The 26,927-nt window shown below is 47.1% G+C and overlaps 1 protein-coding gene across 1 annotated transcript in view; it reads left to right on the plus strand.

Moving 5' to 3' along the window:
* LOC132871005 (zinc finger protein 883-like) overlaps positions 1–19,833 on the plus strand; it is a 75,041-nt gene extending 55,208 nt beyond the window's left edge. The window contains exons 4-6 of the mRNA XM_060905150.1: positions 15,841–15,908; positions 16,077–16,255; positions 18,329–19,833. Of these exons, the coding sequence (XP_060761133.1) occupies positions 15,841–15,908; positions 16,077–16,255; positions 18,329–19,659 (1,578 nt within the window). The 3' untranslated portion in view covers positions 19,660–19,833. The remainder of the gene's footprint in view (positions 1–15,840; positions 15,909–16,076; positions 16,256–18,328) is intronic.
* Positions 19,834–26,927: the final 7,094 nt, after the last annotated feature.

Below are 26,927 nucleotides of genomic sequence, written 5' to 3' on the forward strand. Positions count from 1 at the left end.
TAAATATGGAAGGATCACAGTCATCGTAGCTTACGCTCCAACGGATGCAGCCTCTGACACTGAAAAGGACAATTTCTACATTAAGCTGTCAGACCTCACAGCCAGGATTTCCAGGCACGACATCATTTGGGTTCTAGGGGATCTAAATGCCACACTGGGGGTCACTTGGGCCCCATGGTACAGGCACCTGCAACGACAACAGCAGGAGACTCCAGGAGTTCTGCTCTAGCTACAACCTTCGCTCTGAAGGATCCTTCTTCCCACACAAGAATTCACTGCATGACATGGATTAGTAATGATGGCCACACCACTAAGGAAGTGGACCACATCCTCACCAGTAGGCGTTGGCATATCTCCACTGACTGCCGGGTCTACCGCAGCGCGGAATTTGGAAACACAGACCATCGGTTGCTTTCCATGACTGTCAGCCTGCACCTGCAGAAGAAATCCATGTCAAGCAAGCAACACAAATTCGATCTGTCCAGACTCAAGGCAGAAGTCATCAAAGCCAGTTTTCAACTCGATCTTCAAAACCGCTTTGCAGTATTATCTGAACCCTCTACCGAGGATAGTCTGGAGGAAATCTGGGGAGCGTTCAAAGAAAATATTACAAGCTCTGCAGCAAAGGTACTTGGCCGGAGGAGAGCCAGAAAGAAGGACTTTCTATCCAAGGAGACACTCAGAGTGGTGGAGGAATGGAGAGGGGCCAGACTGAGAGGGAAACAAGAGGAGTACAGACGCCTGAACCTGATAAGAAACCAACTACTGCGCAGAGACGAGCAACAGTGGCTTGACAAACTTGCTGATACAGCAGAGTCAGCTGCACGTAGGGGGAACCAGGGCACCCTGTACAAGACACTCAGAACCCTCACAGGGAAAACAACCCCTCCCACAGCCTGTGTGACAGCTCTAGACGGATCCGACCTGGATACGCCTGAACAACAGCTGGATCGCTGGCGAGAACACTTCTCTCAACTCCTCAATTGGCCACCACCACCCCCATCTCCAGAGCTGGATGCCTTAGCAGCCCAGGCCACTGAGGACAAGTCCATCTCAACTGAGCCCCCCAGCCCAGATGAGGTAGAGAAGGCCATACACAAGCTCCAGCCTGGACGGGCTGCTGGTGCTGATGGCATTCCTCCTGAACTGCTGCTACACGGTGGCCCACCCGTGGTGAAACAATTGCACTCTCTGATCTCCTGCGTCTGGAACTCTGAGACCATCCCTACCGACTGGTTTCATGGAATCATTCTTCCCTTTTGGAAGAAGGGCCCCAAGAGCAACTGCAGCAACTACAGGGGTATAACCTTGCTGAGCGTCCCAGGGAAAGTGTTTGCCCACATCATCCTAACCAGACTGCGACCGCTTCTTCTCCGGAATCAACGACAGGAACAGAGTGGATTTACCCCAGGCCGCTCCACAGTCGATAGGATCCTGACACTTAGGCTCCTAGCAGAGATAAGACGGGAGTACAGGAAGCCTCTCTACGCTGCCTATGTGGATTTAAAGCAAGCATTTGACTCCGTGGACAGGAAAGCTCTGTGGAAGATTCTCAAGTTCCTGGGAGTCCCTGCAAAACTGCTGGACTTGCTGTCCCTCCTCTACTCCAACACAGTCTCCTGCGTAAGAGTGAACAGGATGCTGTCGGACACCTTCCTCATAAACAGCGGCGTCCGGCAGGGATGCGTTTTGGCACCAACCATCTTCAACACCGCCATCGACCATGTGATGGGAAGCACTGTGGCTCAGAGTGCCTGTGGTGCTAGGTTTGGCAACATGACCATCTCTGATCTGGACTATGCGGACGATGTGGCCATCCTTGCCGAATTAGTTCAGACCCTCCACCTCGCCCTCAAGGTCATGGACAAGGCAACCAAACCACTGGGACTGATGATCAGCTGGAACAAAACAAAGATCCAAAGCCTAAGCAACTTCGAACCATCCCCAGCTACACCAGTAATCAGCACCCAGGAGGTGGAAGTGGTGGAGAAGTTCAGCTACCTTGGCAGCATCCTGACCTCCGACTGCAAAAGCACAGCAGACATCAGGACCCGCATTGGCCGGGCTACTGCAGCCATGGCAGCCCTTTCCACCATCTGGACCAACAGTCATCTCTCTCTCCACACTAAGATCAGACTGTACAACAGCCTGGTACTGTCGATCCTGTTGTACGGCGCAGAATCCTGGACCCTGACAGCCACTCAAGAACGGCTCCTGGATGCCTTTGACAGCAAGTGTCTGCATAGGATACTGAGGCTCCAGTGGTACAACTTCACCTCGAGTGCCACAGTACGCCAGCTGACCAACCAGCCACCAGTCTCCAGACTAATCCGATCAGCCCGCCTCCATTTCTTCGGCCACATAGCCAGAACAACAACACCTCTTGAGCTGGCCAACCTGATCAGGGAACCTGCCCCACACTACTGGTCCCGCCCCAGAGGGAGACCCCGGACCAGGTGGCTTGACCAACTTAAAGTAGACCTGAGAGAGGCCAGACTTAACCTCTGCACAGCCTGGCTCACTGCCAAGAACAGAACGAACTGGAGGGTCATCTGTCGAGGTGCCACGCTCTCACGAGCCAGCGAGGCTGAGTGAGTGAGATGAGATTCGGGCATGCTGATGTTAAGGTACTCTAACTAAGCTCAAGTTTGATGAATGCTAATTATCAATGCTAACTTCTGCATTGATGTTTTCTGTTTGCTGTTTTAAATTGATAACCATATTATTGTGTTTAGACTAGTGGATGACTGGAGTGGACACTGTCAAGTTAATGTTATCAGTCTCAAATCAAATGGTGTTGTCTTCTGAAAATGCTTCCATCACCATAGTCTAGGTAACTCATGGAAAACACTGTAATGAGCGTTGCCTCACGTTTTTAATAAATTATACAATTGCCTGTCTAATTTACCTACCTGTTTAATAATTGACAATCTGCTGTAGTGCAATCTGGGTCAAATTTTGCAAATGACCACCTAGCCCATCATAATGTGTGTGACATTCTTCATAATCGATAGCCAACTTTAATTTGGTGTGTCTTGACATTCTGGTTTGACCTCGGATGTGCTTCAGCCCCAAGAAGCTTGGAAATCTCTGGTACATATGACAGTCAGTTATGGTTGGGCAAGTTACAGCAGTTTTAAATGAACATGCAGCCTAGCCCATCTCTAAAGTCCTTCCCGCGCCATGCAATCAGGCACATTGGGTGGCGCTGACCTTCGTTTCCATAGCCCTCGGCCTCTCATCTATACAGCTAGGGTTACGGGGGGGGGGGCTAGTCCTCTGGTAACCACAAGAGGTAACAGCCTAGTCTATAGCTATGTTTTAATGTTCATTTTAAGCTCTTCATTCTGGTCCTTGAAAATGGCATTGCAGGACAATTCAGGGTGCTGATGCCCAAACAGGATGTAGATTTTTTTTTTTTTAAACATTTGAATGCCTATGCCTCTAATGCCTTGTTTGTTTGTTTTTTTGACCCCTGCTTTAATTTTTGACTTTTCCATGGATTTTGTTTCACTGCTGCACACTGCTTTTGCATTAATGTAGAAGGTTAATGTGCATTAGCTAGCTTGGTTATGATTGACCAGTGAGAACACGTCTGCTGTCATGTGAACCCAAAATGACAGGCCCACAGGGAGGGCTGGTAAAAACACAGCAAAACAAAATCTGTTCATTATGCCCTGATGAATAAAATAGCTGGTTCTGTTCAGACAGTCATCCTACTTGTAGCTTACTTCTCAAGGGAATTTTTACAGCCAGGGGAAATATCCTGAGCAAAATCCATTCCAGTATGTTGCCTTCCCTCTTTTTCACATTCCTAACCATAGTTGGGAAGTGGGAGTGAATCCGGTTTGCTAGACTCACTCACTTACCTGCTTGCATGGCTTTCATAATGCTCCTGGATTCTAACGGGTATATGATTCAGGACACACACACACACACGGCATTGGTCTGAACAAAGTAAACATCTTCATATGAAAATAGCACTCATCATTTCTGTGAAGATTCTCATCATCCAGTTCATAGTAAACTGTGGGTGGTAAAAGAGAGCAACTGGACTTGCTTGAAGATTCTTGAAGATGTTTCACCTCTCATCCAAAAGGCTTCTTCAGTTCTGTCTGACTAATAGGGAGTATCAAGTATTTATTCTCTCATTGATGAAAAGCAATCCTAAGGTGTTGTTGAGTCATCCTGTTGGTGTGGGTCACTGGGGGCTGGGTGTGAACGGCCTTGAGAGTCGTTGGGGTGATCAATGGATTGCTGGTTCTCTCTGTCCTCGTGTGAGTCACTGAAAACAGCTGGGTTTTGGTGTGCATTCAGTTGTCTGGGAAGTGTGCCAAGGACTGCATTGTAGGTGGCTGATAAATGAGGTCTTGGATCCCCACCTCTATTCAGTGATGGCCGTTCCAGGTTGACAAAAATGGCTTCTTTAACTCCTCGCTCATACCAACGATCCTCTCTGGCTAAAATGCATACGTTGCAATCCTAAAATAAGTGTCCTTTGTTGTTAAGATGAAGATAGACAGCAGAGTCCTGGCCTGAGGAACTGGTTCTCCTGTGTTGAGCCATGCGCCTGTGAAGCAGTTGTTTTGTTTTCCCAATATATGAGTCCGTGCATTCCTCACTGCACTGAATTGCGTACACTACGTTGTCCTGTTTGTGTCTGGCTATTCTGTCCTTAGGGTGGACCAGTTTCTGCTTCAGGGTGTTACTTGGTCTGAAATGTACCGGAATGTTGTGTTTGTAGAAGATCCTCCTGAGTTTCTCAAATAGACTAAAAATGTAGGGAATGACAATGTTCTTGCATTTGTTCCTGTTGTCCTCCTTGTCTGTTATGTTCCTTTTTCTGCTCTTGAAGAAAGACCAGTTGAGACCCGCAGTTCTGAAGTGCTTTCTTAATGTGATTCTGCTCCTTCTCTTTCCCCTCTACTGTTGTAGGAATGTTCTGAGCCCTGTTTTGCAAGGTCCTAATGACCCCTAATTTGTGTTCCTGTGCGTGGTGAGAGTCGAAGAGTAGGTACTAGTCTGTGTGTGTGGGTTTCTGGTAGACCTCAATGCTAAGGCTTCTGTCTTGTCTAATATGTACATCACAATCCAAGAAGGCTAGATTATTCCCACTGACGTCCTCCTGAGTGAAATTGATGTTGATATCCACTGCATTGATGTGCTTAGAGAAGGCTTCCACCTCATGGGTTTTGATTTTAACCCAGATGTCATCCACATATCTGAACCAATGGCTGGGAGCAACTCCTGAAAAAGTGGTCAAAGCTGTATGTTCCACTTCCTCCATGTAAAGATTGGCCACAGTAGGGGACTCTGGTGAGCCCATGGTGCATCCATGCTTCTGTCTGTAGAAACTTTCATTAAACTGGAAATAAGTGGTGGTCAGGCAGAGGTCAAGCAGGGTGCCAATCTGGTCCGTGGTGAGGTTCGTTCTATCCAGTAAGGTGCTGTCTTGAAGGAGTCATTTTCTAACCGATTCGACTGCTTCTATGGTGGGAATGCAGGTGAAAAGAGAAGTGACATCGTAGGGAACTATGGTTTCATCTGAGTCTAGTTTGAGGTCTGCAACTTTAGTAGCAAAATCTTGGGAGTTTTTGATGTGGCGTATTCCCTCAGGCCAGGACTCTGCTGCCTATCTTCATCTTAACAACAAAGGACAATCATTTCAGGATTGCAACATACGCATTTTAGCCAGAGAGGATCGTTGGTATGAGCGAGGAGTTAAAGAAGCCATTTTTGTCAACCTGGAACGGCCATCACTGAACAGAGGTGGGGGTCTAAGACATCATTTATCAGCCACCTACAATGCAGTCCTTGGCACACTTCCCAGACAACTGAATGCACACCAAAGCCCAGCTGTTTTCAGTAACTCACACGAGGACCGAGAGAACCAGCAATCCACTGATCACCCCAATGACTCTCGAGGCCGTTCACACCCAGCCCCCAGTGACCCACACCAACAGAAAGACTCAACACCTTAGGATTGCTTTTCATCCATGAGCAAATAAATATCTGATACTCCCTATTAGTCAGACAGAACTGAAGAAGCCTTTCGGATGAGAGGTGAAACATCTTCAAGAACCTTCAAGTAAGTCCAGTTGCTCTCTGTGGCAGCGGGGGCATGGTCAAGCGTCGGTCTGTGAATGGAGGGCGGAGTCAGGGAAGGTAAGTGGCAGAATCACTGCACCTGACGCGAATTAACGTGTTTGTGTGTCTCCCCGCACCTTATAAAAGTAGAGAGAGAGCAGAGAAAGGGAGCTCTCCCCAACCTGGACACGTGTGTGTGTGTGTGTGTGTGTGTGTGTGTGTGTGCGCGAGCAAAGTAAGCTGCTGAAAAGCACAAATAAAAGTTTTTGTAAGAACTCAGTTCTGCCCTGCCGTGCTTCTGTGCTCCCCCCACCTTCAACTATCTCTATAGTGGTGCCGAAACCTGGGATGGAGTACAGAAGAGAGCAGCCTCATGGAGTCCTCCCCCTTCAAGGACCTGGTCCATGCCCTCGCCACGGCCCAACAGAGCCAGCACCAGGCGCTGGTTGCCCTCTGGAAGGAGCAGAAACAATCGTTCAAAGCCCTGGTGCAGCAGGAAGATCGCCAGGCATTCCTGCACCTGCTCGCGTCGGCGGGGTCCATCATCACCCCCGCCGTGGACCCTCCCCACCTCACCCTAATGAAGATGGGTCCGCAGGATGACCCCAAAGCCTTCCTCACTCTTTTTGAGCAGGCAGCAGAGGCGTGGGGTTGGCCGGTTGAACGGCGCGCCTCCTCCCCCTGCTAACGGGTGAGGCGCAGCTGGCCGCGCTACAGCTCCCCACTGACAGACGGCTGGTCTACACTGACCTCTGCAGGGCTGTCCTCCAGTGTGTGGGACACACCCCGGAGCAGCAACGGCAGTGCTTCCGCGCGCTGCGCCTGGGAGAGGTCGGCCGGCCGGCCTTTCGCATTTGGCCAACAATTCCGGGACACCTGCCGGCAGTGGCTGAGGGCCGACAACTGCGACGCCGAGGGAATCATCGACCTGGTGGCGCTGGAACAATTCCGCCCGACTTCCAGAAGGAACAGCGGAGTGGGTCCAGTGCCATCACCCGGTGTCATTGGATCAGGCCATCATGCTGGCGGAGGGCCATATGGCGGCTGTTCCGACGGCAGGACAGCATGTATCCTCTTCTCTCTTTTTTCCTCTCTCCCCTTCTGTTCCTCGTCCTCGCCCCATTCCCCCACCGTGGAGGCAGGGGCCGGCTCCACCCCAGCCGGCCCACCGCACCCGCGGTGCCCTACTGTTTTCTACTTCCTTGTCTGTGTCTCCCCCCCCCCCCCCCCCCCCTCAGGTGAGTGAGCTCCAAAACAGCAGTGCAGAGGGAGAGCCAGGGCCGGTATGCTGGCGCTGTGGGGAGCCGGAGCACCTCCAGCATCAGTGCTCGGCGATGGAGGTGGGCGCGGTGGTCCGGATCCCTGACACACCAGGGACTGCCCTCGATCAGGCCAGAGTGTATCGCGTATCAGGCTTTGGTGGACTCCGGCTGTAATCAGACCTCAGTCCACCAAAGCCTGGTGCAAGACGAGGCATTGGGGAGAGCACAATTGGTGAAGGTGTTGTGTGCACACGGGGATGTTCACAACTACATTTTAGTGTCGGTCCACATTCTATTTTGAGGGGAGAAATTTAAAGTAAAGGCGGCGGTTAATCCTCGCCTTACCCAGTCGATAATTTTGGGGACTGATTGGCTGGGATTTAGTTAATTAATGGCACATTTAGTGAAGAGTGGGGCCTGCCATAATTTAGCGGGAAGAGGTCCCGGTGTGACATTGGCGGGAGCAGCTGTCACAGAGCCATCTACATCATCACCGCATCAGAGTGAGGAGCAGTAGGCTCCTCCTCCCTCTCTCTGGGAATTCCTCGCGGATTTCCCCTTTGAGCAGTCGTGAGACGAAACTCTGCAGCATGTCTTTGACCAGGTGAGATTAATCGATGGTCAAACACTCCAGCCAAATGCCACCCTGTTCTTCCCCTATTTCTCCATTATTAAGGATAGGCTTTACTGAGTGATGTAGGACACTCAGACTAAGGAACCAATAACACAGCTTTTAATCCCAAAGAGCCGCCGGGAATTTATATTCCCGGTGGCTCACTTTAATCCCATGGCTGGACACTTGGGGCAGGATAAGACACTAGCCCGAATAATGGCCTGGTTCTGTTGGCCAGGGATTTGTGGCGATGTCCATAGGTGGTGTACGGCGTGCCGCAAATGCCAGTTCGTAAATCCCGCGGCCATTCCAAAAGCGCCTTTGCACCCTCTGCCATTAATCGAGACCCCATTTGAAAGAATTGGGATGGATCTCGTTGGGCCATTAGATCGGTCAACATGAGGATATCGCTTTATTTTAGTTCTGGTGGACTATGCAACGCGATATCCGGAAGCAGTGCCTCTTCGCAATATCTCAGCACGTAGTATTGCAGAAACACTTTTCCGCGTCATCTCCCGAGTCAGAATCCCCAAAGAGATTCTAATTGATCAAGGCACTACGTTTGTCATGCACACTGCGCAAACTGTATGGGTTACTGGGAATTAAGCCTATACGCACCAGCGTTTATCACCCACAAACGGATGGCTTAGTTGAACGGTTCAATCACACCCTCAAGAACATAATTTGGAAATTTGTAAGCAAGGGCGCATGCAACTGGGATAAATGGCTTGAGCCCCTGTTATTCGCAGTGCGAGAGGTCCACGGGGTTCTCCCCATTCGAATTATTATGCAGGCGTAAGCCGCATGGCATTCTAGATGTGCTGCGTGAAAACTGGGAGGAGGGACCTTCAACAAGTAAAAATGAAATTCAATACGTTATTGACCTGCATGCCAAACTCCACACACTCACGCACCTAACCGAGGAGAATTTGCGGCAGGCCCAAGAATGTCAAGTCTGTCTGTAGGACAGGGGCACGCGCCTTAGGGAATTCACACCAGGAGATAAAGTACGCGTGTTGTTGCCCACGTCGAGCTCCAAATTGATTGCCAGGTGGCAAGGACCCTTTGAGGTCACACGGCGAGTCAGGGACGTTGACTATGAGGTGAGACGAACGGACAGGGGTGGGGCATTACAGATTTACCACCTCAATCTGTTAAAACTTTGGAACGAGGAGGTCCCCGTGGCGTTGGTGTCAGTGCTTCCAGAGAAGGCGGAGCTGGGGCCGGAGGTTCAAAATGGAAAATTGGCATCACCCACCGCTCCGGTCCCCTGTGGAGACCACCTCTCCCCGACCCAACTCACGGAGGTCACCCAGTTGCAGACAGAATTTTCTGATGTGTTCTCGCCCCTGCCCGGCCGCACCCACCTCATAGAACACCACATTGAGATGCCCCTGGGGGTAGGAGTGTGCAGCTGCCCTTACAGACTGCCCGAACACAAAAAAAAAGGTGCTTCGGGAAGAACTTGAGGCCATGCTCAAAATGGGCATTGTTGAGGAGTCCCACAGTGACTGGAGCAGCCCAGTGGTCTTGGTTCCCAAGGCCGATGGGTCGGTCCGGTTCTGTGTGGACTATAGAAAAGTCAATGCGGTGTCTAAATTCGATGCGTACCCAATGCCTCATATTGACGAGTTGCTCGATCGACTAGGCACGGCTCGTTTTTATTCGACACTGGATTTGACAAAGGGATGTTGGCAGATCCCTCCTAGAACTGCCACCTTATTGTGGTGGAGGGGTTTGTGTGCTTGAATGATCCTAGGAGCTATGTTGTCGGGGGCATTATGCCCCTGTCAGGGTTTCCCAAGGCAGACAGGTCCTAGGTGACAGGCCAGACTAAGAGCAGTTCACCAAAACCCCTATGGAGAAAAATCCGAGGACCGTGACGTCACCCAGGATGACGCAGCCGGGGCCCCACCCTGGAGCCAGGCCCGGGGTTGGGGCTCATATGCGAGCGCTTGGTGGCCGGGCCTTTGCCCATGGGGCCCGGCCGGGCTCAGCCCGAAGAGGTGACATGGGCCCGACCTCCTGTGGGTTCACCACCCACAGAGGTAGCAGTAGGGGACTGGTGCAATGTGGATTGGGTGACAGTCGAAGGCAGGGGCCTCGACGACCTGATCCCCGGACACAGCGGCTGGCTGTTGGGACATGGAATGTCACTTTGCTGGGGGGGAAAGAGGCTGAGCTTGTGCGGGAGGTTGAGAGGTACCGGCTAGAGATAGTCGGGCTCACCTCCATGCACAGCTTGGGCTCTGGAACCCAGCTCCTCGAGAGGGGCTGGACTCTCCACTTCTCTGGAGTCGCCCGTGGTGAGCGGCGGCGGGCTGGTGTGGGCTTGCTTATAGCTCCCCAGCTCAGCCGCCATGTGTTGGAGTTTACCCCAGTGAACGAGAGGGTTGCCTCTCTGCGCCTTCGGATTGGGGAGAAGGCTCTTGCTGTTGTTTGTGCCTACAGCCCAAATAGCAGTATAGAGTATCCGGCCTTCTTGGAGTCCCTGGGAGAGGTACTGAGGAGTGCTCAGACTGGGGACTCCATTGTGTTACTGGGGGACTTCAGTGCTCACATGGGAGATGACAGTGACACCTGGAGGGGCGTGGTTGGGAGGAACGGCCTCCCCGATCTGAACCCGAGTGGTGTTTTGTTATTGGACTTCTGTGCTAGTCAAGGTTTGTCCATAACGAACACCATGTTCGAGCATAGGGGTGTCCATAAGTGCACGTGGCACCAGGACACCTTAGGTCGGAGGTCAATGATAGACTTTGTTGTCGTTTCATCTGATCTCCGGCCCTATGTCTTGGACACTCGGGTGAAGAGAGGGGCTGAGCTGTCAACTGATCACCACCTGGTGGTGAGTTGGATCCGTTGGCGGAGGAGGAAGCTGGACAGACCTGGCAGGCCCAAACGTATGGTGAGGGTCTGCTGGGAACGTCTGGCCAAGCACTCTGTTGGGGAGGTCTTTAACTCCCACCTCCGGGAGAGCTTTTCCCAGCTTCCGAGGGAGGCGGGGGACATTGAGTCTGAGTGGACCATGTTCTCTACCTCCATTGTGGACGCAGCTGTTCGGAGCTGTGGACGCAAGGTCTCCGGTGCCTGTCGTGGCGGCAATCCCCGAACCCGGTGGTGGACACCAGAAGTAAGGGATGCTGTCAAGTTGAAGAAGGAGTCCTATCGGGCCATGTTAACCTCCAGGACTCCCGAGGCAGCTGACGGGTATCGGCAGGCCAGGCGTGCTGCAGCTCGGGCAGTTGCGGAGGCAAAAACTCGGAACTGGGAGGAGTTCGGGGAGGCCATGGAGAAGGACTATCGGTCGGCCTCGAAGAAATTCTTGCAAACCGTCCGGCGCCTCAGGAGGGGGAAGCAGTACTCTGCCAACACTGTTTACAGTGCGGGTGGGGAGCTGTTGACCTCGACTGGGGACATTGTCGGGCGGTGGAAGGAATACTTTGAGGATCTCCTCAATCCCACCGTCATGTCTTCCACTGAGGAGACTGAGGCTGATGACTCAGAGGTGGACTCGTCCATTATCCAAGCCGAAGTCACTGAGGCGGTTTGCAAGCTCCTCGGTGGCAAGGCACCAGGGGTGGATGAGATCCGCCCTGAGTATCTCAAGTCTCTGGATGTTGTGGGGCTGTCTTGGTTGACACGCCTCTGCAACATCGCGTGGCGGTCAGGGACAGTGCCTCTGGAGTAGGCAGACTGGGGTGGTGGTCCCTCTTTTTAAGAAAGGGGACCGGAGAGTGTGCCCCAATTATAGGGGAATCACACTTCTCAGCCTCCCAGGGAAGGTTTACTCCAGGGTACTGGAGAGGAGAATTCGACCAATAGTCGAACCTCGGATCCAGGAGGAACAATGCGGTTTTCGTCCTGGTTGCGGAACACTGGACCAGCTCTATACCCTTCATAGGGTGCTCGAGGGTTCATGGGAGTTTGCCCAACCAGTCCACATGTGCTTTGTGGATCTGGAGAAGGCATTCGACCGTGTCCCCCGTAGTATTCTGTGGGGGGTGCTTCGGGAGTATGGGGTTCGGGGCTCTTTGCTAAGGGCTGTCCGGTCCCTGTACGAACGGAGCAGGAGTCTGGTTCGCATTGCCGGCAGTAAGTCAGACCTGTTACCAGTGCATGTTGGACTCCGGCAGGGCTGCCCTTTGTCACCGGTTCTGTTCATAATTTTTATGGACAGAATTTCTAGGCGCAATCGGGCCAGAAGGAATCCTGTTTGGGAACCACAGGATTTCATCTCTGCTTTTTGCAGATGATGTTGTCCTGTTGGCTTCTTCAAACCAGGACCTTCAGCATGCACTGGGGCGGTTTGCAGTCGAGTGTGAAGCGGCTGGGATGAGAATCAGCACCTCCAAGTCCGAGGCCATGGTTCTCGACCGGAAAAGGGTGGCTTGCCCTCTCCAGGTTGGTGGAGAAGTTCTGCCTCAAGTGGAGGAGTTTAAGTATCTCAGGATCTTGTTCACGAGTGAGGGAAGGATGGAGCGTGAGATCGACAGGCGGATCGGTGCAGCCTCCGCAGTGATGCGGTCGCTTTACCGGTCCGTCGTGGTGAAGAAGGAGCTGAGCCAAAAGGCGAAGCTCTCAATTTACCGGTCGATCTACGTTCCGACTCTCACCTATGGTCATGAGCTTTGGGTAATGACCGAAAGGACAAGATCGCGGATACAAGCGGCCGAAATGAGTTTCCTTCGCAGGGTGGCTGGGCGCTCCCTTAGAGATAGGGTGAGAAGCACAGTCACTCGGGAGGAGCTCGGAGTAGAGCCGCTGCTGCTCCACATCGAGAGGAATCAGCTGAGGTGGCTCGGGCATCTTTTTCGGATGCCTCCTGGACGCCTCCCTGGGGAGGTGTTCCAGGCATGTCCCCCCGGGAGGAGGCCCCGGGGAAGACCCAGGACACGCTGGAGGGACTATGTCTCTCGGCTGGCCTGGGAACGCCTCGGTGTTCTTCCCGAGGAGCTGGCCGAGGTGTCTGGGGAAAGGCAAGTTTGGGCTTCCCTGCTTAGACTGCTGCCTCCGCGACCCGGTCCCGGATAAAGCGGAAGAAGACGAGACGAGACGATATTGGCAGATCCCCTTGACTCCACTATCCCGAGAGAAAACGGCCTTTTCCACACTGTTTGACTTACACCAGTTCGTCACACTTCCTTTTGGGCTGATTGGGGTGCCCGCTACGTTCCAGTGGCTTATGGATAGGGTCCTCTGCCCCCACGCCACCTACGTGGCCGCATACTTGGATGACATCATTATTTATAGTAATGACTGGCCTCGGCACTTAGAACACCTAAGGGCTGTCCTTAGGTCGCTGAGGCAAGCAGTTCTCACAGCCAACCCGAAGAAGTGTGCAATTGGGCGGGTGGAAGTATGGTATCTGGGCTTCCACAATGGGCAGGTGCATCCCCAAATCGGTAAGACAGCAGCGATTGCGGCCTGCCCGAGGCCCAAGACCCAAAAGGGGGTGAGACAGTTCCTGGGGCTGGCTGGCTACTATCGTAGGTTTATACCTAATTATTCAGACATTACTGATTTCGCTGACTGATCTCACTAAAAAGGGGGCACCAGATCCGGTCCGGTGGACGGAGCAATGCCAGCGGGCTTTTTCTGATGTAAAGGCTGCACTGTGTGGGGGGCCACTGTTACACTCCCCTGACTTTTCTCTCCCCTTTGTTTTGGAGACGGACGTGTCTGACAGAGGGCTGGGGGCTGTTTTGTCCCAGGAGGTGGAGGGGGAGGACCATCCAGTGCTGTACATCAGCCGTCAGCTGTTGGTGCGCGAGGGCAGGTACAGTACAATAAAAAAGGAATGCCTCACCATCAAGTGGGCGGTCCTCACTCTCCGCTACTACCTGCTGGGGCGCCCTTTCACCCTCTGTTCGGACCACACACCCCTGCAGTGGCTCCACCGCATGAAAGATGCCAATGCGCGGATCGCTCGTTGGTATCTGGCACTCTAGCCGTTTAAGTTTGAGGTGGTCCACAGGCCGGGGGCACAGATGGTCGTGGTGGATTTCCTCTCCTGTCAAGGGGGGGGGGGGGGGGGTCAGCTGCAGGCCAGATGGCTCCCCGCCCTGAGTCGGGCGATGGGGGTATGTGGCAGCAGGGGCGTGGTCAAGCATTGGTCTGTGAATGGAAGGTGAAGTCAGGGAAGGTAAGTGGCATAATCACTGCACCTGAGGGGAATTAACGTGTTTGTGTCTCTCCCCCAGTGACGGCGCCCTATAAAAGGAGAAAGAGAGCAGAGAAAGGGAGCTCTCCCCAACCTGGATGTACGTGTGTGTGTGTGTGTGTGTGTGTGTGTGTGAGCGAAGTAAGCCACTGAAAAGCGCAAATAAGTTTTTGTAAGAACTCAGTTCTGGCCTGTTGTGCTTCTGTGCTCCACCCACCTTCAACTACCTCTACACTCTCTTTTACCACCCACAGCTCATCACCATTACAGTCGTGGCTAACTCCACATAGCTTCTGCATAGTGACAAAACCAGCCATCTGTTGGGGGGGGGAATCCAGCAAAACCCCTGAGTGCCTGTGCAGGGGTGGAGGTATCCTTTTCAATTCCACCCCTGCACATGCACTCTCAGGTGATCATGTCAGGGCAAAATTGGCCTTTTGGTTATTTACTCTTTACATTAATGTTATAGAAAACATATTGCTCTCAATGGTGCATTTTGCCCATGTTCAGGGTGGAAAATAAAAAAGAAAAATTTGAGTAAGACAAGCCAAATTGATGTTTTTAAAAAGAAGGGCTCATGGAGAATAAAGAAAAAATATTTTAATCTGCGCACATTCCCACAAGGTGTTACGGTGCTCTGAAAATTACATCCAAAATGATTTGTCAGACTTGTGAGGTCTTCTGTTCGAACACTGACAGAGTTTCCTTTTTGTTTATTGCTTTTTTTGAGAGTGTTTCTACTTATCTCAATAAGGGAAAAAAATCAAGAGCCTATGTTGGGTTTTGATTATATGTCTTCTGAAGGCCTAAACAGAGCACAGCCAAAAACTCCAATAAAATTTTGATCATCTTTGAGGGAGTGCTATGTCCATGCAGGATCCAGACCCAAAATGACAGTTTTGCGACATACTATTCCTATTTATGTACCAGCATGCAACATTTGAGCCTCCTGCATGGTTTAGTTCTTGAGCTATGGGCTTGTGAACTTTGACAAAAAAAAAAAAAAAAGAGTCTGAACAAAATTGACACCCCCCTCCCCCAGTAAAACTGGCTGTAACATGGAAAGTATACATCTTGCATTCAAATAAATTTAGTGTTTCTCCTCGGTAACATGGGTACATCTGGTGATTTTTTTTTCAGAATTTTTTGAGACCTAAGTGCACGAGCCCCGGTTGAATTGACATGGAATGACCCGACTGCAATTTTCAGGACACAGGACTAAAAGTAAATTTAAAATTATTTAAATTAAAGATGAACACTGCTACACTGAACTAAAACAACATTGGCACCCAAATAAATATTACTTGTACAGATCAAAAATATTTTATATAAAATCCATTTAGGGACAGAACTGACTTTTAAAGTTGTGTATTTTTGTAGCAGTCTGTTTAAAGACCAAAACACAAGGGACAGATATTTATCAGATAGGTCTGCTTCACAGCACAGCTTTGCCATGTCAGAAGTAAAGCCTTTAATGAGAAACCTTTCCTTTGCCTAAATTCTGATAAAGCCTTGCCTGCATTTTCCTATAGTTACTAAATTCATCTCGGAGCTTGTCAGCTGTTTTATGAATCTTACAATACAGTCAAGAACCTTTAATTCAGCCTTCATGAGGCTTAATAATATTGGCATGAGACATTGTTCTTGTTTCTGTACACCTCATTTAAAGCCATATATTGATTTTGTAAAGAAAATGTAAATGTGGTATTTTTCTACAGGTATACAGGAGCATGCAGTGTGAAGAATACATCGATGCCAAAAGAGAGACGCATGTGAATTGGATGAGGTGAGCAATGCACACTAGCTGTTGGGTCATTTTAGTGATTTAATTTTATAGCTCCTCATTTGTTGGAAGAACTTTATCTTTGTCACTGATATCTCTGCCATGCTTTCTCCAAGTCTGTAACTGTGCTCTGATTTTTACCTTTTCTGGAACGTTGCCTCACTCTTTTAGGTATGTGAATTGTGCCCGTAATGAAGAAGAACAGAATCTTGTGGCATTTGAGTATCAAGGGGGAATTCTGTATCGTTGCTGTCGATCCATTAACCCAGGACAGGAGCTCTTGGTGTGGTATGAAGAGGAGTACACCAAAGAACTCAGTCCTGCACCAACAGGAACAACCAGACAGCAAGGTGTTACTTTTGTCTCAGAGGTTATAGCGGTTATTTTCTGCATCATTTCGTGACGTTTCTGAGCCTACCAGTGTTTCTGGGATGAAAACTGTTGTACAATGCAGTCTGCAATAACTCAAGCACATTCCCAGAGAACTCATTTTGGCCTGTTCCACCAACCAGGTAGGTCTTCTCTATCATATGACAGTGACCAACCAGAGAGGGTGAAGTCTATCAGCTTCCTTTGAGACATGTGAAGTCAGCCCACTGCATATCTTACTATTGCAAAACTGACTATATAGTAAACCACAAGATATTGTAGTTTTATTCATCATGCCCAATTTAACCAGAAGTAGCGTAAAATGCATGCCCTGTGGATCCCGAGTGGCACAGCAGAAGTGTTGTCCCTGTCATCCTCCCCATCATCCAGATATTGCCACTTTCAAATCCTGATGATGCCACAATCATCTGTGGTTGGGAGCTCAAGACAGCAAAATTGTCTGGGCTCTCTGGGAGGGAGAGATGGCATGCTCTCTCTTCTCTGCCCTGTCAGTTACACTGGCCAGTCATGGGTGTGTGAGAGCACATTTAATAGGGAAGTAAGTGGATTGGGCTTTCCTCCGAGTGTGCTTTGCAGCCCCCTGACATTGTATGAGTAAAACATGGTCAACTGGTGTTAGTTGTCTTGGAGGAAGCACGATAGCCCTCCCTGGTTGGTAGCTGTTATATAATACTGGAGAGGAGTCTGATGGGTGGGAATTGTCCATGGCTAAATTGGGGAGAAATTGGGGGGGTGGGGAATGCCCTGTCACAGTGAACACAGGGGAATGCCCTGTCACAGTAAACACATAACATAGGATAATGTCAGACCTCCCCATATTACAGAAACATGTGGGGGGGGGGGGGGGGGGCATTATAATACCTTCAGTGCAATATAACCAGCTGGCTGGAGAGAAGTTAGTTGAACACACTCATGCAGTGTCTGAACCAAGTGAAGTTGTTAATTGGATAATGCAGATATCAGTCAAACCTATCAACCATTATACAAATCAGTTGCAACACATTTGCTTTATTTCAGGAGCATATGTGATGGTTATATTATCAAGCAATTTAACAAGCAATAACAATTTTAGTATTTTTATGGAATTCAATAATTTCACAAGTCTCATACCATGGAAAAATTATCTTTTTAATTATGTTAATTTTTAGCTCCTTAAACTGTTGCAGCTGAAGAACTTCAACATGTTTAGGAACAAATAGCGTCCGATGAATGAATGAACAATTAAACACATGGAGGTTTGGTTGCTTTATTACTACAAACCACACCATGGCATTCTTCAAATACTGCAGTAAGGAAATTCCTACTGCTGCAGACCGACTTGAATGCCATCTGAACCGATGCAGTGTGTCCCTTTTTTAATACGCCTACATTTAAATTAAATGACTATTGTTATATGTCTTAATTTATGGATGTTGGCTTGCTTTCATCAGTTACATTTAATATGAATCAACTGGGTTTCACAAAATCCCACAAAACTTAATTTCATGAAATTTGTGTGTAATTGAAATTAATACGTGTTTTAAACTTGACAACCTAATCCATATATAAAATCCAGATAGAAAATACAGATTTGCTTGTGTAAATGCTACTAGAAGCTATTTGCAAATCTATTCATATCCAGTTTAATAAATAAGGCCCATTTTTGGATCTTTCAGAACATTGAATGTGAGTACTGAGTTTCCTTCACAATCCTGGATGAGATGTAAATAAGGCTAGGCTTTCCATTACCTAGACTTGACGTGATGTCCAACAGGAACCAACAACTCCCCTTTGGTCGCTCATACCCATGGGGCTGTGGCCAATGCTGTGCATAGCTGCTGTTCCAGGACCTTATTGAATCTCCCAGTATTCCAGGCTAGAAGCTGCTATATCTTAGTCCTCAAACTTTTTTTTTGTCTCAGTCTTAATTCATGTAGAATCTTGTTTAAGTTTCAGTAAAAACACTCCTTACATTGGGTTAGTGTTGTTATATTTTATAATCTTGTTGCATTTCATGTTCAATTTCTGTTATTTTTGTCCTTTTGTTTCTCCAGAAGTAAAGAACGCTCTGCTGCAAGTCTTTTCCTGCTCCACATGCCCTCGTTCCGATGCATCTCAAATTTACCTCGACAAACACATCCAGAGATGCCACTATGAAGAGTATGCGAGACTGCGAGAATCAGGAGAGATTAAATATGAGCTTCAGATCCCCTCCAAATGCTCCAGTCGTCAGCCAACATCAGCTGATACTATCCATTCTGATACTTCCCATAATGATATACAGAAGGAAATTCACCACTGCTCAGATTGTGGAAAGAGTTTTAGTCATCAGAATGCACTCAAGACACACCAGCACATTCACACAGGACAGAAGCCGTATCACTGCTCACAGTGTGGGAAGTGTTTTACTCATCGGAGTAATCTCAGAAAACACCAGCGCATTCACACAGGAGAGAAGCCGTATCACTGCTCACAGTGTGGGAAGTGTTTTACTCATCAGAGTACTCTCCAAATACACCAGCGCATTCACACAGGAGAGAAGCCATATCACTGCTCACAGTGTGGGAAGAGTTTTACTCATCAGAGTAATCTCAGAAAACACCAGCGCATTCACACAGGAGAGAAGCCATATCACTGCTCACAGTGTGGAAAGTGTTTTACTCGTCAGAGTGCTCTCCAAATACACCAGCGCATTCACACAGGAGAGAAGCCGTATCACTGCTCACAGTGTGGGAAGAGTTTTACTCATCAGAGTAATCTCAGAAAACACCAGCGCATTCACACAGGAGAGAAGCCGTATCACTGCTCACAGTGTGGAAAGTGTTTTACCCGTCAGAGTACTCTCCAAATACACCAGCGCCTTCACACAGGAGAGAAGCCGTATCACTGCTCACAGTGTGGGAAGAGTTTTACTTATCAGAGTAATTTCCAAATACACCAGCGCATTCACACAGGAGAGAAGCCGTATCACTGCTCACAGTGTAGGAAGTGTTTTACTCGTCAGAGTGATCTCCAAACACACCAGCGGATTCACACAGGAGAGAAGCCGTATCACTGCTCACAGTGTGGGAAGAGTTTTACTCAGCAGAGTGCTCTCCAAATACACCAGCGCATTCACACAGGAGAGAAGCCGCATCACTGCTCACAGTGTGGGAAGAGTTTTACTCAGCAGAGTGCTTTCCAAACACACAAGCGCATTCATACAGGAGAGAAGCCGTATCACTGCTCACAGTGTGGGAAGAGTTTTACTCGTCAGAGTGCTCTCCAACGACACCAGCGTATTCACACAGGAGAGAAGCCGTATCACTGCTCTCAGTGTGGGAAGATGTTTACTTATTTAGTTACATTTAAGACCTGCAAGTGCACTAACTCAGACATTGCATGATTTAATGTTGTCAATTTAAATATGGTTGTTACAGTTTTGGCTGAAAATGACCTGTACTTTGAACTTTATTGTTCATGTTACACTGGTCAACAATTTTTCAGAAGTTGTCTGCTTCAGAGATGAAATTGGCTATTCTGAAATCTGGTGTGTTGAATTAAAAGTGACAGTTAATCAGCTGATTGGCTACGGTGTTGTTTTTGGCAGCCTTTTTTGATTTAGTCTTAGTCTTTTGGACGAAATGCTTATTAGTTTTCGTCACATTTTAGTCAATTCTATCCTTGATAGTTTTGGTCTAGTTTTAGTCGACGAAAACTAAAAGGGTTTTAGTCCAGTTTTAGTCAGTCATTTTAGTCGAAAAAATAATTACTTTAAGACATGAAATTAGGCCAATACAGAGATAGGAAATTGGAATCAAGGTTGACAGGTTGTTCATAACATACTCTCTACATAAACGCTGTCTAGTGTGCATGCTCTCTACATAAACGCTGTCTAGTGCGCATGCTCTCTACATAAAAGCTGTCTAGTGTGTATACTCCATTGTTCACAGACTCGTGTTTCTGCCTCCGTTTAACATGTCGCAATGCGCTGATAGAGCACAAACATGTCATGATGAACACACAACTAGAAGATGACCACGCTGTCCGTTAATGTAAATATGATGGCTAAACATGCTGCTAACGTGAGAGGAGCCAGGTGTGCTGCTGCTCATTTAGACATATTAAGGCACAGCAACAGGTCTGAAAAGCTACATTTCCCCCCGTATGTTTCACAGTAACTCAAATATGGGTCAATATGTGACAAAGCATTCAGTTGCTGTCCCACCAAAAATCCCTGCAGTACAAGTTTTACTCATCAAGTCAAGTCAACTTTATTGTCAAATATGCTATACATGCTCGACATAGAGCACAGATGAAATTACAGTTATCTCTGACCCACGGTGCAAACAGGCAATGCAATAAATAAAAATAGAATAATTGAAATAAACAGTATAAACACTAGATAAAACTAGACATAGACTAAACACTCATGTATGTGTGTGTGTGTGTGTGTGTGTATATATATATATATATATATATATATATATATATATATATATATATATTAGTGCTGTCAAAAATGTGTTATCGCGTTAACTTGACTCAATTTTAACGGCAATAATTTTTTTATCGCGAGATTAACACTCTGTGACATGATGTAGGTTTTTCATAAGCTTTTGAAACTGCCAGGAACTTGGAACAGAACAGAGACTTTGCTTAGAAAAATGATAGCAGCTAGACTGTAATGTCACGCCCCGCACAGCCAGAGTCCTCTGCCCTCCCCCCAAAGAACCAGTGCGGGCAGCTCGTGCTGCCGCGCCTCGGGACGAAGAGCCACGGTGCTCGGCTTAGGTTTCGTTTTCCCATCGGCGGCTCCAGCCTGACTTTGCAGTTATAACTCGTTATAACTCGTGCGCCCGCATTAATATCTCGTGCACACGCCTTATAAGTCGTTCCCATGCTTTTATTTTTTTATTCACCATGTCCCCTCTACGGCTCCGGAGTGTTATGCTCTGCAATAAAAAAAAAAAACATTGGTACAAAGCAAGCCCATTCACTTTTTTATGCTGATAAGAGAATTACAATGGTTTTTCATGTGACAAAAATGTGCGATTAAATTGCGATTAATCGCGAGTTAACTATGACAGTCGCGACATTAATCGCGATTAAATATTTTAATCACTTGACAGCACTTTTATATATATATACACACACACACACACACACAGGTAGTCGTCAACTTACGACCGATCGACTTTACGACCGTCTGGTTATGACTGGCAAGTGTTTCCCAGCTGAGCTAGCTGAGCGTACGACAGTTTCCGCCCCAGCTCCCAGCAGTGCCCAGCATCCAGCCAGTGTTGCCAGATACTGCTGACGGTTTCCAGCCCAAAATATGTTCAAAACCTGCCAAAATGCACTTAAACCCGCCCAATCTGGCAACACCGCATCCAGCCTCTTCTATTATGTGTGCAGTGTTTCGCTGGACAAACAACGAGCGAGCTACAGCGCACGTGCGGCTTAACCAGATCTTGTGCTATAACATGCGCAGCTGGTAATCAAAGTAACTTTCACTTTTCTGTTCTGTTACACTGTTCTGTGTCCAATGTCCAAAATGAAAAGTTAGTTTTCAACTGTTCAGCTAAAAAAAGTAATTAAAATGATTGTGTTGTTGAAATGATGTGTTTGCAAATTATTTATAATTAAAAACTGATACAGGTGGATGAAAGAGTGATAGTGTGATAAAAAAAGTACTATACTAGTACTACTGAGTGATAAGAAGGCCTAGTGAATGCTTGATAAGTAGACAATAATAAATAATTAGGTGTATTTTTCGGCGCACGCTGCACGTGCACACTATGACTCAAAATAATATACCGGCAAGAAATAAAAGTTACTTTCACCCCTGAGTATGCAGGGTTTGACTTAAACCAAATATAGAGCCAAGGTAATAAAATAAGAAAATATTGATAAAATAAGACTTTAAGATGATTACAATATCATTACAAATCACAATATACTTACGTTCATTTAACATAGGCCGACTTACGACCAGATCGGTTTACGACCGGTCAGTCGTAACCAAACGCAGTCGTAAATCAACAACTACCTGTGTGTGTGTGTGTGTGTGTGTGTGTGTGTGTATGTGTATATATATAGTGCATCTCAAAAACTTAGAATATCGTGAAAAAGATTTTCCATCAGTTATTTAAGAAAGTGAAAGTTATATATTATAGACTCATTACACATAAACTAAAATGTTTCAAGCATTTTTCTATTTTAATTTTAATCAGTATGGCATACAGTACAAAAACATTAAAAAAAAAACCATCTCATAATAGTAGAATATTTCATTTTGAGTTTGAGTAAAACAGTATGAACACAGTGTATCTCTCGGTCAAGTTCAGTACACACAACCACAATCATGGGGAAGACTGCTGACTTGACTGTTGTCCAGAAGATGATCACTGATACCCTCCACAAGGAGGGTAAGGCACAAAAGGTCATTGCTGAAAAGGGTGGCTGGAAAAGGTGCACAAGCAACAGGGATGGCCGCAGTCTTGAGAGGTTTGTCAAGAAAAGTTGATTCAAGAACTTGGGAGAGCTTCACAAGGAGTGGACTGAGGCTGGTGTCAGTGTATCAAGACCCATCATGAACAGACATCTTCAAGAAAGGGGATACAACTTTCACATTCCTAATATCAAGCTACTCCTGAGCCAGAGACAATGTCAGAAGTGTCTTATCTGGGCTAAGGAGAGAAAGAAATGGACTGTTGCTCAGTGGTCCAAAGTCCTCTTTTCAGATGAAAGTACATTTTGCATTTAATTTGGAAATCACGGTTCTAGAGTCTGGAGGAAGAGTGGAGAGGCACAGAATCCAAGGTGTTTGAAGCCCAGTGTGAAGTTTCCACAGTCTGTGATGATTTGGGGTGCCATGTCATCTGCTGGTGTTGGTCCACTGTATTTTACCAAGTCCAAAGTCAACACAGCCATCTACCAGGAGATTTTAGAGCACTTCATGCTTCCATCTGCTGACGAGCTTTTTGGAGATGCTGATTTCCTTTTCCAGCAGGACTTAGCACCTACCCACAGTGCCAAAACTACTACCAAATGGTTTGCTGACCATGATATTACTGTGTTTGATTGGTCAGCCAACTTGCCTGACCTGAACCCCATAGAGAATCTATGGGGTATTGTCAAGAGGAAGATGAGAAACACCCGACCCAAAAATACAGATACACTGAAGGCCACTATCAAAGCAACCTGGGCTTCAATAACACCTCAGCAGTGCCACAGACTGATCACCTCCATGCCACACCACATACACCAAGTATTGAGTGTATAAATGAATATACTTTTCAGAAGTTGGACATTTCTGTATTGTAAATCCTTTTTTTGATTGATCTTAGGGAATATTCTAATAATTTGAGATACTGGATTTCTGATTTTCATGAGCTATAAGCCATAATCATCAAAATTAAAACAAAAAAAGGCTTTAAATATTTCACTTTACATGTAATGAATATAGAATATATGAAAGTTTACCTTTTTGAATTAAATTATGAAAAAAGGAACTTTTTCATGGTATCCTAATTTTTTTTAGATGCACTAGTGTGTGTGTGTGTGTGTGTGTATATACTGTATATATATATATATATATATATATATATATATATATATATATGGAGCAAATAAACAGTCAAGGGCACTTGAGGTATAGCAGGTAAACATGAAATAAGCAGTATAAACAATAAACTAATAGCTGTTTAGGTGAGGTAGTGCGGAATAGTGCAAATGAGCGAGGTAAAGTGAAATGTGCAGTCCCTGAGTTCAGTGTGTGTGTGTGTGTTGGGGGGGTGGAAACTGTGAGGGTGACATGTCAGATGCTGAAGGGGGGGCAGGGGGGTGTACGGGCAGAACAGGGAGGGAGTTGAGCCTCCTGACCGCCTGGTGAAAGAAACTGTCCTTGAGCCTGCTGGTTTTGACCTGGAGATTCCGCAGTCTCCTCCCCAATGGCAGCAGACTGAAGAGGCTGTGAGATGGGTGGGTGGGTGGGGTCACCTGCAATCCTGATAGCTTTGCGGTTGAGGCGGGAGTTATATATATCCATTAGAGAAGGGAGAGAGACACCAATGATCCTCTCAGCTGCTCTCACGATGCGCTGCAGAGTCTTGCAGCAGGACACAGTGCAGGCGCCGTACCACATGGTGATGCAGCTGGTCAGGATGTTCTCGATGGTGCCTCTGTAGAATGTGTGCATGATGGGGGCTGGGACTCTTGCTCTCCTCGGTTTGCGGAGGAAGTACAGACGCTTTTGGGCTTTTTTGGCCAGTGATGCAGTGTTGTTGCTCCAGGACAGGTCTTCAGAGATGTGCACACCCAGAAACTTGGTGCTGCTCACCCTCTCCACTGCAGCACTGTCATGGCATGTTAATTGAATTTAAGTTAGCTTAACCAAGCCAACTTTACGTGAAGCTAGCGGTCCCATTCATTTTCGCCAGGTCATGTGTTTTGGAAAACGTCATAGGAAATTCATCACAGCCCAATTGTTGATTGACATTAAACAAAGCTAGCAAATGTATACATGATCTGTTAAGGACTTCTTGTAATGTTAACTTACCATCACAGAAATAGCAGCATGGTGAGCCTTTAGATGCCTCTTGAGGTTGGTCGTATTCTTGCCACTTAGTTTATAGCCACAGCGTGTACCTCTGTCTCCCACTACAAGGCATTGTTTTATTTTCTGCTGGATTATGTGTAAAGTATGTCCATAAATCATTGCGTCTTTTCCGCCCACCAAGCCCTTGTGCTGGCATTGCCGATGGTCCATGAACTGTGTGGCTACCCTGGTGTGCACTGTGCCTGGACATGCCCGGTGGTGGGCGTGGCCAAACAATGACTGGATGCAGGTGCATTGCTGATATTTTCAGCATTTGGCAGACAGGTTGCACATGCCGTTGGAGGAAACGCCATGCATTTTGATAGTCCTATAGCCAACCCACTAACATTTTCGTCTCGTCTCGTCAAGTCAACGAAAACAACAGATACGTCTCATCATATTTTCATGATCAAAGAGTTATGTTTAGCTCATCACTGTCTTGTTTTAGTCATGAAAAAAAGGTGTGTTAACGAAATCATATCGTCATCGTTAACGAAAACAACACTGATTGGCTATGGCTTCCAAGATATTTAAGATTTTAGATTTTGTACTTGCAGTGGTGCTTGAAAGTTTGTGAATCCTTTAGAATTTTCTATATTTCTGCATAAATATGACCTAAAACATCATCAGATTTCCACACAAGTCCTAAAAGTAGATAAAGGGAACCCAGTTAAACAAATGAGACAAAAACATTATACTTGGTAATTTGTTTATTGAGGAAAATGATCCAATATTACATATCTGTGAGTGGCAAAAGCATGTGAACCATTGCTTTCAGTATGTGGTGTGACTCCCTTGTGCAGCAATAACTGCAGCAAAACGTTTCCGGTAACTGTTGATCAGTCCTGCACACCGGCTTGGAGGAAATTTAGCCCATTCCTCCATACAGAACAGCTTCAACTCTGGGATGTTGGTGGGTTTCCTCACATGAACTGCTCACTTCAGGTCCTGCCACAACATTTTGATTGGATTAAGGTCAGGACTTTGACTTGGCCATTCCAAAACATTAACTTTATTCTTCTTTAACCATTCTTTGGTAGAATGACTTGTGTGCTTAGGGTTATTGTCTTGCTGCATGACCCACCTTCTCTTGCGATTCAGTTCATGGACAGATGGCCTGGCATTTTCCTTTAGAATTTGCTGGTATAATTCAGAATTCATTGTTCCATCAATGATGGCAAGCCGTCCTGGCCCAGATGCAGCAAAACAGGCCCAAACCATGATACTACCACCACCATGTTTCACAGATGGGATAAGGTTCTTATGCTGGAATGCAGGGTTTTCCTTTCTCTAAACAATAATGCTTCTCATTTAAACCAAAAAGTTCTATTTTGGTCTCATCCATCCACAAAACATTTTCCAATAGCCTTCTGGCTTGTCCACGTGATCTTTAGCAAACTGCAGATGAGCAGCAATGTTCTTTTTTGAGAGCAGTGGCTTTCTCCTTGCAATCCTGTCATGCACACCACTGTTGTTCAGTGTTCTTCTGAAGGTGGACTCATGAACATGAACATTAGCCAATGTGAAAGAGGCCTTCAGTTGCTTAGAAGTTACCCTGGGATCCTTTGTGACCTCGCTAACTATTACACATCCTGCTCTTGGAGTGATCTTTGTTGGTCGACCACTCCTGGGGAGGGTAACAATGATCTTGAATTTCCTCCATTTGTACACAATCTGCCTGACTGTGGATTGGTGGAGTCCAAACACTTTAGAGATGGTTTTGGAACCTTTTCCAGCCTGATGAGCATCAACAACAACACTTTTTCTGAGGTCCTTAGAAATCTCCTTTGTTTGTGCCATAATACACTTCCACAAACGTGTTTTGAAGATCAGACTTTGATAGATCCCTGTTCTTTAAATAAAACAGGGTGCCCACACACCTGACTCTAATTTCATCTTCAAATTAACTGCTCGTCCTAGAGGTTCACATACTTTTGCCACTCACAGATTATGTAATATTGAATAATTTTCCTCAATAAATAAATGACCAAGTATACTATTTTTGTCTCATTTCTTTAACTGGGTTCTCTTTATCTACTTTTAGGACTTGTGTGAAAATCTGATTGTTTTAT

Source organism: Neoarius graeffei, chromosome 22 (assembly GCF_027579695.1).
Source record: "Neoarius graeffei isolate fNeoGra1 chromosome 22, fNeoGra1.pri, whole genome shotgun sequence".
NCBI classification, from domain to species: Eukaryota; Metazoa; Chordata; class Actinopteri; order Siluriformes; family Ariidae; genus Neoarius; species Neoarius graeffei.